The 12,687-nt window shown below is 41.5% G+C and overlaps 1 protein-coding gene across 1 annotated transcript; it reads left to right on the forward strand.

Annotated features, from left to right (window-relative positions):
* Window positions 1–10,495: 10,495 nt before the first annotated feature.
* LOC117503568 (gastrula zinc finger protein XlCGF57.1-like) lies at window positions 10,496–12,136 on the forward strand. Its single transcript, XM_034162827.1, has 2 exons — window positions 10,496–10,905; window positions 11,000–12,136. The coding sequence occupies exons 1-2, from the start codon at window positions 10,496–10,498 to the stop codon at window positions 12,102–12,104; spliced, it is 1,515 nt and encodes a 504-aa protein (XP_034018718.1). The 3' UTR covers window positions 12,105–12,136.
* The last annotated feature ends 551 nt before the right edge of the window (window positions 12,137–12,687 follow it).

Here is a 12,687-nt window from a genome sequence, read left to right on the forward strand (position 1 = left end):
TTCCAGTTGCCTAGTTTTTCGGTGGAGACTTTCATCCGTGTAGGGGGAGACGCACCTTTTGTATGCTAATGGACCTGCTTCATTTGTTGTAAAGGGTAGGGAATTATCCCGGTGAAATAGTTGCATATCTAAACTACTGATTACCTGCTGTTTAACCTATGATGATGGATATTGTGGTGTATTTTGTGTTTAATGTTCCAGATGAATATTTGGCCACTGTTCGACACTTATATGACACTTATGTGTTGGTAGTGTCGTTAATTTATCAATCAATCAATCAATCAACCTATATTCAATTGAATACACCAGCAAAGACAAGATACTTAATGTTCAAACTGATAATCTTTATTGTTTTTTTGCAAATATTTGCTCATTTTAAAATGGATGCCTGCAACACCTTTCAAAAAAAGCTGGGACAGTGGTATGTTTACCACTGTGTTCATCACCTTTCCTTCTAACAACACTCAATAAGCATTTGGGAACTGAGGACACTAATTGTCCTCCATTGTCGTATTTTGTGCTTCATAATGCACCACACATTTTCAATGGGCAGGCCAGTCTAGTACCTGCACTCTTTTACTATGAAACCACGCTGTTGTAACACATGCAGAATGTGGCTTGGCATTGTCTTGCTGAAATAAGCAGGGACGTCCCTGAAAAAGACGTTGCTTGGATGGCAGCATGTGTTGCTCCAAAACCTGGATATACCTTTCAGAATTGATGTCGCGATCACAGATGTGCAAGTTGCCCATGCCACCATGCTGGCTTTTGACCTTTGCGCTGATAACAATATGGATCGTCTTTTTTTTTTTTTAGGGTTGAGCTGGATATTCGTTTCAAATGAGTATCCAGTACGGATAAAGCATTTTTGATGAGCACGAGCATGATCTGAGTAAAATGCATATCTGTGCTCGTGCTGAAGGAAAATCCTGAATGGCTAACTGTCTTCACACTCTATGATTGGCCAGTCACTCACAGCGCCCGCCCCTCCCTACACAGACACGTCTCTGCACCCAGACCTCACTCTGGCACACACACAGGCAGGAACTGATCTCTCTCTCTGTGCTTGGTTGGTATTTAAAGTTACTTGGTGAACTTGTTTCATGACGTACGTGATGCTTTTGACAAGATAGAGCTGAAAACGGCTCGTGTTACGTCGGTCACTGCCTCCACTCCGGTTGGCTTTTTTTTAAAACCGTTTATTTGCTCTTTTGACTGGTATGTTTTCCACGTCAGCCTGCTCAAGTCACACCTGTTTTTTTTTTTAAGTCGCATCTTCCAGTTGTTGATTGGCTGAGCACACCTCATAGTTAATTGCCTGGGAGTGGAACAGGGAGAGTTAGAAAACATGCAGGGCAGGTGCCCTCCAGGAACAAGGTTGGTGACCCCTGAGCTAGTTTGACATTTTTCTCAGTAATCCATCCCCTCCCCCCGCCACCTTGAATTAAAGCTCAAAGTCTGCCCATCAATCACATCTAGACTGCATTATTTCAATTTCATTATGGTGGTGTACAGAGGCAAGATTGTGAAAATTGTATTGCTGTCAAAATACTTATGTACCTGTCCGCGTATCAAATTCATGTAGTAGCATTTTGAGCACTCAGTGTAGCAAAACTTGGCATCATTACATGTGTGTGTGAGTGTAAAAATATATTTCCCTTTCTGTTAACTTCAGAACACTACATGGACCACAGATGGGACCACAAGTTTCCCGAGCCCCCACCTTTGCTGCATGGACCGGATTATGGTAAGGGAAAACATCACAATATGTCCACTTATTATGCAACATGCTGTTATGTGTTTATACACTTATCATATGGCAGTATTATGGCTCAAAGGTGTAACATTTGTCTGCACCTTTAGATTGTCTACCAATGGATTATCATAGAATATAAAATGTCAAATTTTATTTGCTGGCAATAAAAAATGTAATCATGGTCTAATTAAAATTTGCTTTGATAATGAAGTAATATCAAGGGTCTCATCTACATGTTTCTTGGGTGTGTGGATAGATGAGAAACTGTGTTGGAAAGAACATATTGATCATGTTTGTAAAAAATAAATAAATAAATAACCAAGTCAATAGGAATCATAAGCAAAATAGTACATCACAAATGTCTTTTAACATTATACGAGGTCTCTTAGATAATAAACCGACCCTTTTATTTTTTTTTTAAATATATGGATTTGAATGACATGCGATTACACCAATCATGCTTGAACCCTCGTGCGCATGCGTGAGTTTTTTCACGCGTGTCGGTGACGTCATTTCCCTGTGGGCAGGCCTTGAGTGAGATGTGGTCCCGCCCTCTCGGCTGAATTCCTTTGTTTCACACGCTGCTCGAGACGGCGCGCGTTGCTTTATCAAAATTTTTTCTGGACCTGTGAGGAATATCCGAGTGGACACTATTCGAGAAATTAAGCTGGTTTTCTGTGAAAAGTTTAACGGCTGATGAGAGATTATGGGGTGTTTCTGTCGGTGTAAGGACTTCCCACGGAGCGGGACGTCCTGCAGCGCTTCCAGGCGCCGTCGTCGGCGTGTTTCGAGCTGAAATCATCCTAATTTAAGGCTTAATTCACCCAGGACATCGTGAGAGAACAGAGAAGATTCAGAAGAGGCCGGCATGAGGAATTTATGCGGACATTCCACTGTTTAAGGACATTTTTTTAATGAAAGACGTACGCGCAAATTCGCCGAGTCGTTTCCGTGACGACTCGGCAAATCTGTGTGCGCCGCGACAGGAAAAACACCTCCGTGTTGAAAACCATTTGTAGAATTCACGGCGGCTTTTAATGGCTTTCAACAAGTGAGTAACTGAGAAATTGTTTAACAGCTTGGGCATGTTCCAACTTGCCCGTTAAGATTTCCAACGGAGGTGTTTTTCCTGCCGCGACCCCCCGCGGTCGGGTCCAGCCCGACATGTGACTCTGCCCGCACGTTCTTTCATTACAAAATGACCGTTAACAATGGAATGTCCGAATAAACTCCTCATGCCGACTTCTTCTGAAAGTTCTCTGTTCTCTGACGACTTACTGCGTCAACAGAGCCTGAAATGTGGAAGTTTTCAACTTGAAACGGCGAGACGCTGCCGCCTCGAAGCGCAGATCGCCGTCAGGCGCCGTGGACCGTCCTTACAGCGACACTACCAGACCAAAATCTCTCATCAGCCGTTAAAATTTTTACCGAAAACCAGCTGAATTTATTGAATGGTGTCCACTCAGTTGTGCCTTACAGTTTTGAAAAAATTTTTATCAAACAAAGCAACAGTCTCTGAGCCATTCCTAAACAATGAAAAAAATCGACGAGCGGGTGGACGACTCCTCCTCACTCAAAGACTGCCCACAGGCGAATGACGTAACCGACAGGCGTGAAAAAACTCTCGCATGCCCACGAGGGTTCAAGCATGTCTGACGTAATCACACGTGATTCAAATCCATATGGTTTTTGAAAAAAATAATAAGGTCGGATACTTTTCTAATAGACCTCGTATTATAGTTTATCCATCCATCCATCCATCCATTTTCTTCCGCTTTATCCGGAGTCAGGTCGCGGGGGCAGCAGCTCAAGCAAAGCCGCCCAGACCTCCCGATCCACACATTATTATAGTTTAGTTTATCCATATTTAAGTTATTGCAATATTGTATGGGGAAGTACCTTTGCAACTTATATAAACAAAATATTTCTTCTACAGAAAAAATTTGTTTGAATAGCGACTCGTTTGAAACCTTGGGCTCCAAGTGCACCTCTGTTTTTTAAATAGCAGCTCTTAAATATCTTCCATATAAATATTTTCCTGACCTGTACTTTTTGTTGTCACAGCTCTCTATGATATCAAGTGGCCTTCCTTCATCAAATATTATTTTGTGCATAACCATCAAATTCATAATCATCCGACCAGGCAGGCTGCACATTTGCATTTACCTTTGCATAGAGCGACTCGTTATCAGCATCACATCAGATATCATGGTGTTAAATCTTGGAATGATACGGTACATCTTGTAAATCCATCCATCACTTTATATAGATATAAAAGTGGACTAAAAGCAAAGATCCTGCAGGAGTATTTACATTGACTTGTTTATATTATCTGGATAAATTGGTGTAATACTGTTGTATACTGCTGTGCTATGTGTGTTTTTGTTTGGGAGTGGGTTTTCGATAAGCCATGTTGCCTTCCACCACTCCCTTGCACATTATTCATATTGTATTTTTTTTCTTTTATTGTTTTATGTTTATACATTATTTTTGTATGAGTTTTATTTTTGTGCTAAATAAACAAGTCAAATAAAAAAAAAAAAATCAAAATTTCTCTGCACCGAGGGCTGTACAGTTAATGGCATCACAGTCATCATCGCCATGACAGACTATGCAATTATATAATCGTCACAAGGTGCAGTTTGGAAAAAAAAAATCCCCTTCAGTGCAACACTGAGTGGACATGTTGCTGTAGTCTGTGAGCAAACACTTTATATATGTTTCTTGAAGAAAGAGTCTTCGTTGCAGAGGTCACCATCTTTAAAAAATAAAGCTTAGTTCCCATTTCTTCTCTGCCTGCTCCAGACTGATTTACCATAAGGCGCTGTGCTGTTTGTGTTTCTAAATGACTGATGGAAATAAAATCCAAGACATATTCTGTGACTTAGACTTGTTTGTGTATCCATCCCTGACTTGCTGAAAGAAAATTGGCTGTAAAAGTGTTTATTTTTATAAACAATAACAAGTTTCATCTCATAACGGGTAGGTTATGAGATGAAGGAGAAAGAAGATTTCTGGAGTGAGTTATATGAGGTGGTGAAGAGTGTGCCCAAGCATGAAAGAGTGGCGATAGGACTTTGATGACTTCACTTCGATGGGCATGTTGGTGAAAGGAGCAGAGGTGATGTGGAAGTAATGGTTAGATATGGTATCAAGGACAGGAATGTGGAAGGACAGATGATAGTTGGTTTTGCAAAAAGGATGGAAATTGCTGTGGTGAATAACTACTTTAGGAAAAGGGGGGGATGCAGGGTGACAAAAAATAGTGGAGGAAGGTGCATGCGGGTGGATTACATTCTTTGTAGATGCAAGCTAAAAGAAATTGGAAACTGTAAGCTGGTGGCAGGGGAGAGTGTAGGTAGACAGGATGGGGAGTTGGTAATGTTAGACCTTACATGTGTGAAGCGACTTGAGGCAGCATTGTTGTGATTTGGCTTTATACAAATAAAATAAATTGAAATTGAATTCGTAGGATGACATTAGAGGTGAAGAACAGTAAGAGAGTCAGAGCTCAACAAACAATTAAATGGTGGAAGGTGAAGGAGGAAGACTGTTTTGTGAAATTAAGTGAGCAGGTGAGACAGGCACTGGATGGATGGGAAGCAGTTTTGGACAACTGGAAAATTAATGCAGATGTGGTGAGGGAGACAGCTAGGAAGATACTGGATGTGACATCTGGACAGTGGTCGAAAGACGAGGAGAGTTGGTGGTGGACCAAAGATGTTTCGGGAAGCGTAAGGAGAAAGAAGATGGCAAAAAGACTTGGGAGTGTCAGACATATGAAGAAAGTAGACAGGAGTATAATGAGAAAGAGAAGTGGCAAAAGCTATGGAAACAGGATATAGCAAGCTGTACAAGAAGTTGAACAGTAAGGAAGGAGAAAAGGACTCATACTGATTGGCCAGACAAAGGTACAGTAGGGATGTGAATCGTCCAACAACTCACAATTCAATTCGATTCCGATTCTTGGGGTGACGATTCGATTCAAAATCGATTTTCAATTCAAAGAGCTCTGAGAAATAGTTATATTACTTAAAAAATGTTTATGTGTAAGAAAATGCAGCTTTACAAGATTAATCAAGTGATTCTAGATGTAAATTTACTTATCTGCTTTGCTCGTTCAGAGTTGGCTGGCAGTTTAGCGAAGCGCTGGTCAGTAGTCGGCAGATACCGCTGCGCCCCTCTTTTAGCTCCGGGTGATAGCGTAGCATGTGAGCTTGCTGATTTGAAGTGTTTCCGAAGTACTTGACTTTCATTTTGCAGATTTTGCACACTGCATAAGTCATGTCAAGCTCTTTCTTACACAACAAATAATAAAATCCAAAATGTGCCCAAACATTTGCCTTCAGCAAAGACGGTGCTGGCTGAGTTAGCTCTTCGTCCGCCATGCTAAGCTGCAGCTCATGAATGTTTGAAGCACGCCAGACCCTCCCCTCGCGGGGACGCTGTACGGGGTCTGTCCGAAAAGTAACGGACCTTTTTATTTTTTTCAAAAACTATATGGATTTGAATCGTGCGCTTGCATTAGCCAAGCTTGAACCTTCGTGCGCATGCGTGAGTTTTTTCACGCCTGTCGGTTGCGTCATTCGCCTGTGGGCAGGCTTTGAGTGAGCACTGGCCCAGCCCCAACCTTATAAGTAAGAAGAAGAATTTTAAATTCTATTCTGGAATTAACAGGAGAGGCCAATATGGGTGAAATATGCTCTCTCCTTCTAGTCCCTGTCAGCACTCTAGCTGCAGCATTTTGAATTAACTGAAGGCTTTTCAGGGAACTTTTAGGACAACTTGATAATAATGAATTACGGTAGTCCAGCCTAGAAGAAATAAATGCATGAATTAGCTTTTCAGCATCACTCTGAGACAAGACCTTTCTAATTTTAGAGATAGTGCGCAAATGCAAAAAAGCAGTCCTACATATTTGCTTAATATGCGCATTGAAGGACATATCCTGATCAAGATTTCTCACAGTATTACTGGAGGTCAGGGTAATGCTATCCAGAGTAAGGATCTGGTTAGACACCATGTTTCTAAGATTTGTGGGGCCAAGTACAATAACTTCAGTTTTATCTGAATTTAAAAGCAGGAAATTAGAGGTCATCCATGTCTTTATGTCTGAAAGACATTCCTGCAGTTTAACTAATTGGTGTGTGTCCTCTGGCTTCATGGATAGATAAAGCTGGGTATCATCTGCGTAACAATGAAAATTTAAGCAGTGCTTTCTAATAACACTGCCTAAGGGAAGCATGTATAAAGTGAATAAAATTGGTCCTAGCACAGAACCTTGTGGAACTCCATAATTAACCTTAGTCTGTGAAGAAGACTCCCCATTTACATGAACATATTGTAATTTATTAGATAAATATGATTCAAACCATGACATCTGACATCTTGATGACATCTTGGAGCAGATGCGTGCCTTGCAGTTGAAGCTGAAGATTTCAGAGGCCGGTGAATATTCTTAATTTATAATTGGGAATATTCTTACTTCATAATTGGGATTTGGTTGTTCAAGTGGAACTGTTAAAAGTGTTTTTCACTGCTCAAACCTTCCACTGCTCAAACACTACAGGCTTATCAAGCCTGAAGGTCAAATTGCCCGACTGTTTTCCCTCCAGAGGAATTTGTTCGGCCTGGGGATCATTTGGCTGTTTCTTATCTCAACTCACAAAGACAATAAACTGCTTTTCACAGGACTGAAGCATGCTCCATTCCCTCCCTCCACCCCCCTCCTATCCCTCATCAACACTCCCCACTCCGGCATTTGCTCACGTCACTCCTTCCCCCTTTTGCAGGGGTGGTGCAGTTTTAGCTGCAGCCCCGTTACTCCCCCCAAGCCAACGGCAGCACGTCTCAGGGTTGCTGCTTGGCCTTCACCCATTTGCCTCAATTCGGATAACGGACTTCTTCAAACTTAGTGCACATAAACAATGTCAAATGTGTATGTGCTATCTTTAATTCTGATGTGTGCCATTATTACGGTAAACAAGTAATAATTGTGGACTAATTGCTGTCTGAGGTAACTGGAGTGTAAACATAATTTCTCTACTGTGAGATCAATAAAGTATATCTCATCTCATCTATTACACAAAGGTTACATCACAAACGTCTACTTCTACTGTGTTTTGGAGTGTTCTGTGCTGCTCCTAAAGCAACTTTCATTCACAATTTGGCCCACTTTGGCTCCTTACAGTCTGAGGAGCGGCCCTCCCCCTCGCTCCATTGATATGGTAAACAGTGCTTTACGCCGAGAAAGCAACAGAGTTATCCAGTAACATTCACATGCAAACTAGTGGAGCAATCCTAATAGTTACACACTCTTTGTTTGAGCACGTGAGATTGTCATCAGAGGCGCTCCGTCTGCTTTCACTGATCGCTGTGTGTAATGGCGCAGGGCGCATTGGAGCCCAATAGTATGTACTCATTGAAGGACCCAGGGGGCTATTCAAACGGGCCAGCTAGTAACATATCACTCCTGAAAACGATCTTTGGCTTTTCACGTGAGGTAAATCTGCCCTATGATTGGATTTTGGAAAACCATGTGACGATGAACCAATTCCAATTGGATACTCACATCGCGCACATTATCACACAGCTTCGAGGAGTACAAAGATGGCCAATGGCCGGCTCAAAAGTCCGCACAGTTAATTTTTCAGAAAAAAAAGTTTCTATTTCATATCATTAAAAAGTTATATATAATTTAGTAAAGCTTGGTCTTAGCCATCGTATACAACGGCGTCGGCCACAGAGGGTTAAACTAACCCTCTGTGGCACATGGGTAAGCCCTATGTGTGTGATAGGGGTGGTGGTGGTGGGAGTTGGGGTAGACAATCACCATAGCTACAGTGGTCTGATTTGCATGTCAACTGGGTCTTGGGTTAAGGTGCCCTGACATTTGCTTGACTTTGACCTTGATTAAACTTGTCACAAACTGTTGTAAACTGTGCGCGGCTTTGTGCAAGTGCGCAAAGAAAATGTTGAAATTTTCAAAATCTCCATCATGCATTAATTACGTGAACGTCACGTGAACATTGCGCAAACAATTAAAAAACACTGCGTGAGTGTGAGTGATTGCATCAGCGCACCGCATCGATCATCTTATCAATTATAACGAGAGGTTAAATATATCATAAACATAATTTTACAGATAATGCAGATACAGAACATGCAACTGTTTTACCAAGCCATTACAATCGAAACAATTACAATTAATTACCTTTTACTCAGTTCCAAATGCGTTCTCCACCTCATGAAGTGCAGGAAAGAGAAAGGGGGGAAAAAGCTGCAGTTGAAATGGTCCTCTGTGATTCCGGAAACAATTTGAGGTGTTTTCAACAGCCAACTCTTAGAGAAAATGATTAATCTGCTACAAAATAATTATTTTATATATGCGCCATTCAGTGCACAAAGCACAGCGTCCAGCGGAACAAAGCACGGCATCCAACTGGGAACACAGAGGGTGGGATTGTCGGGATGAAGTGTGTGCAAGTAGGTGGATCAAAGTCGTGCAAGTGTCAGGGCACCTTTCGTGAGTGCAAAGTCATGTTTTGGCACAAAGAATATTTTACTAAAGCTTGGCACACACCATTCCTAGACACAACGTACAACTGATTCCAAGGCATCTGCAAGGTACTCCATGACATTTTTGGGGGGGTTTTGTCTTTCAAACTTGGTAGGCTCTACAATCATATTGCCACATGCCTTCATAGTTCAGTAACAGTTCTCAGTGGTTGGCAAATGTCTGCAATAATGGTGCCTGATGACTTAAAAAAAAAATCAGATTTTTTTTTGCTTTTTAAGATTCACCCCTGGTTTGCCATCTGAGCAGGAAGAATTGACAACATATTTATGGAAAGTTTTTCAGCATTTTTATTATTTCATGTCATCCTCAGAACGAGACTTTAGGCACATTTGGGTGGAAAAAACAAGCGTTAACATTTGTTAATGCATGCGGATCAGCTGTTTTTAGCAAGGACCAACACAGAGCAGCACAGTTTTAGAGAAAACAAAAAGCGTAAAAATGTCTTAGTAAAGCTCAGTACAGGTGTGCTGCCATCACTACGCTTTGAGAGACTGTTTTCAACTGGGATTCTGAGCTGCGCTGCAGAAAACAAATGAAAAGCTCACAGCTTCAAATGCTTCATGGGCGAAGTGGGCAGTTATGTCGATCTGCAACCTCTGCCTCCCACTGGCTGCTGTGATCGACCTACAATACAAACACAATTGAGTGGTTGACATCACACTGCTGTAAAGGGGTATTGGGTGTCTAATATCGGTTTTATGATTACAAGTAAGTACATACGGGATCGGGCCGATAGCTGATACTGGTATTAGCATAGGTGCATCCCTAGAAGAAAGTTTAGCACTGTTGCCTCACAGCAAGAAGGTCATGGGATTGATTCCCACATGTGGCCTTTCTGTATGGATTTTGCATGTTCCCCCTGGGTGCTCTGGCTTCTTGCCACATCCAAAAGGCATGCAGTGTAGGTGGATTGCAAACTTTAAAATTGTCCATAGATGTGTGTGAATGTGTTTGTTTGTCTATATGTGGCCCTGCGGCAGACGGGTGTCCTGTCCAGAGTGCGGGAATAGGCTCCAGCCCCTTGTGAGCCTTAATTAGTGTAAGCAGTTGAAAATGAGTGAGTGAGTCTTACAATAAAATTGTTGTGGGAAATCACATGGAGGGATTATTTTAATTGTTGTTCCTAATTTTAATACTAATTTAATTCCTTCCTTGTAGACATGCAGCAGCTGTCAGTGTGTCAAGAAGAAATTATCCCTGAGAAGCGTGGGAGTGGGCATCTTGTCATGGAGAATATTAAAGAGGAACAAGAGGAATTCTGGCCATGTCAAGAGGAACAGCAACTTCACCAGCTGGAGGAGTCTGGTATCATTAAGTTCCCTTTGACTCTTGTCCCTGTCAAAAGTGAAAATGAAGAAAAACCAGCATTATCACAGCTTTATCGAAGCCAAGCTGATGACAGCAAACAGGTAGAGACTCCAGCGAGCAGGTCTTTTGCACACAGAATGCTGACAGCACAAGGTGATGAAGAGGACAATAAAATACCACAACCAGACAGCAACTCAAGCCCATATACTGATGGCAAGAATTCAGACATTTCTGAAACTGAGACTGATGAGAGTTTTGAATGGTATCCAACACTGAAAATTTGTTCAGGTTTAAATCCTTTGCAAAATGGTGATATCTGTGTGAGCAGTGCTCAAAACAACTGGGTAACTCTGAATCTGGAAAAGCATTTTTAACAATAGATATTTAAATCATCACAAGAGGGAGAAACCAATTGGGTGCCTTGAGCTTGGTAAAAGGCGGAAGCAAAATGTCAATGAGAAAACGCACCCCAAAAGTCATACAGGTGAGAAGCCATTTTGCTGTTCTGAGTGTGGCAAAACATTTAGACAAAAGAGCGTTCTCAAAGCACATATTAGAATTCATACAGGAGAGAGACCATTCATTTGCTCTGAGTGTAGTAAAAGGTTTGGTCTGAAGAGCCATCTTGATGGCCATATGAGAATTCATACAGGAGAGAAACCATTTGGCTGCTTTGATTGCAGTAAAAGATTTGGAAGAAAGGACGTGCTGAAGACTCACATGAGAATTCACACAGGAGAGAAACCATTTGGCTGTCCCGATTGTGGTGAAAGATTTCGAAGGAAGGACAATCTAAAAGGACACTTGAGAATTCATACTGGAGAGAAACCATTTGGCTGTTCTGAGTGTGGCAAATGTTTTAGACAAAAAAGTAGTTTTAACATGCACATGAAAAGACATAGAGGTCAGAAACTATTTGGTTGTCCTGAGTGTGGTGAAAAATTTGGAAGGAAGGGCAAATTGAACAAACACATAAGAAAGCATACAGAAGAGAAACTACTCAGCTGTTCTGAATGTGGTAAAACATTTGCAAGACAGCACAATTTGAACAGACACATGAAAATTCATATTGGAGAAAAACCATTTCGCTGTTCTGAGTGTGCAGAAAGATTTGGATTTAAGGGCCATCTTAATGAACACATGAGAGTGCATACTGGAGAGAAACCATTTACTTGTTCTGACTGTGGTGAAAGGTTTGGAAGAAAGGGAATTCTGAACGTACATAAGAGAACTCATACAGGAGAAAAACCATTTGCCTGTTCTGACTGTGGTGAACAATTCGGAAGAAAGGACAATCTAAATGTGCACCTAAGAATTCATACAGGAGAGAAACCATTTGGCTGTTCCGAATGTGGTGGAAGATTTCGACAAAAGAGTAATCTTAACGCACACATGAAAAGGCATAAAGGAAAGAACGATTTGGTTGTCCTGAGTGTGGCAAAAGATTGGAAGAAAACATAGTCTGACAAAGCACATGAGAATTCATACAGAAGCAAAGCATTTGGCTGTTCGAATTGTACTAAAAGATTTGCAAAAAAGAGCAATCTTGATAGACACATGAGAGTCCATTCCCGGCCAGAAACCATTTACTAGCCTCGCGTGTCCTCAGTCCCACTGTGAAGAGGGTTTGCCAGGAGAGATCTCGGTACGAGGACATTTCAGTGAAAATTAACCCCAGCTAAAAAGTCCACGAAGTAAATATGAAAAAGTCTAATGACAATAAATTGTACTGGCCGGATGTTGCTCAGGATAAAAAGGTCCCCAAATCACGCTTAGGCACCAGGGTGTGTGAGGAGAGCAATGGTGCAACTTCTCCTAGTGCTGCATGGAAGGATCTCTCCTGTGGCAGCACTCAGTTGGCTAATCTAGTCAAGTTAGAGTCCGGTCAGAATTAATAACTTCAAAGCAAATTGCCGTTTTAAATTGAATGAGACCTCTTTCCAAACACTGTAATACAAATAATAAACTACAATCGACCAAAACGTGTTTTTTCCTTCCAAAATGAGACGTCCAGCGTTCTTTATGAATTACATTGATGCTGACG

Source organism: Thalassophryne amazonica, chromosome 21, assembly GCF_902500255.1.
Source record: "Thalassophryne amazonica chromosome 21, fThaAma1.1, whole genome shotgun sequence".
Taxonomy (NCBI): Eukaryota; Metazoa; Chordata; class Actinopteri; order Batrachoidiformes; family Batrachoididae; genus Thalassophryne; species Thalassophryne amazonica.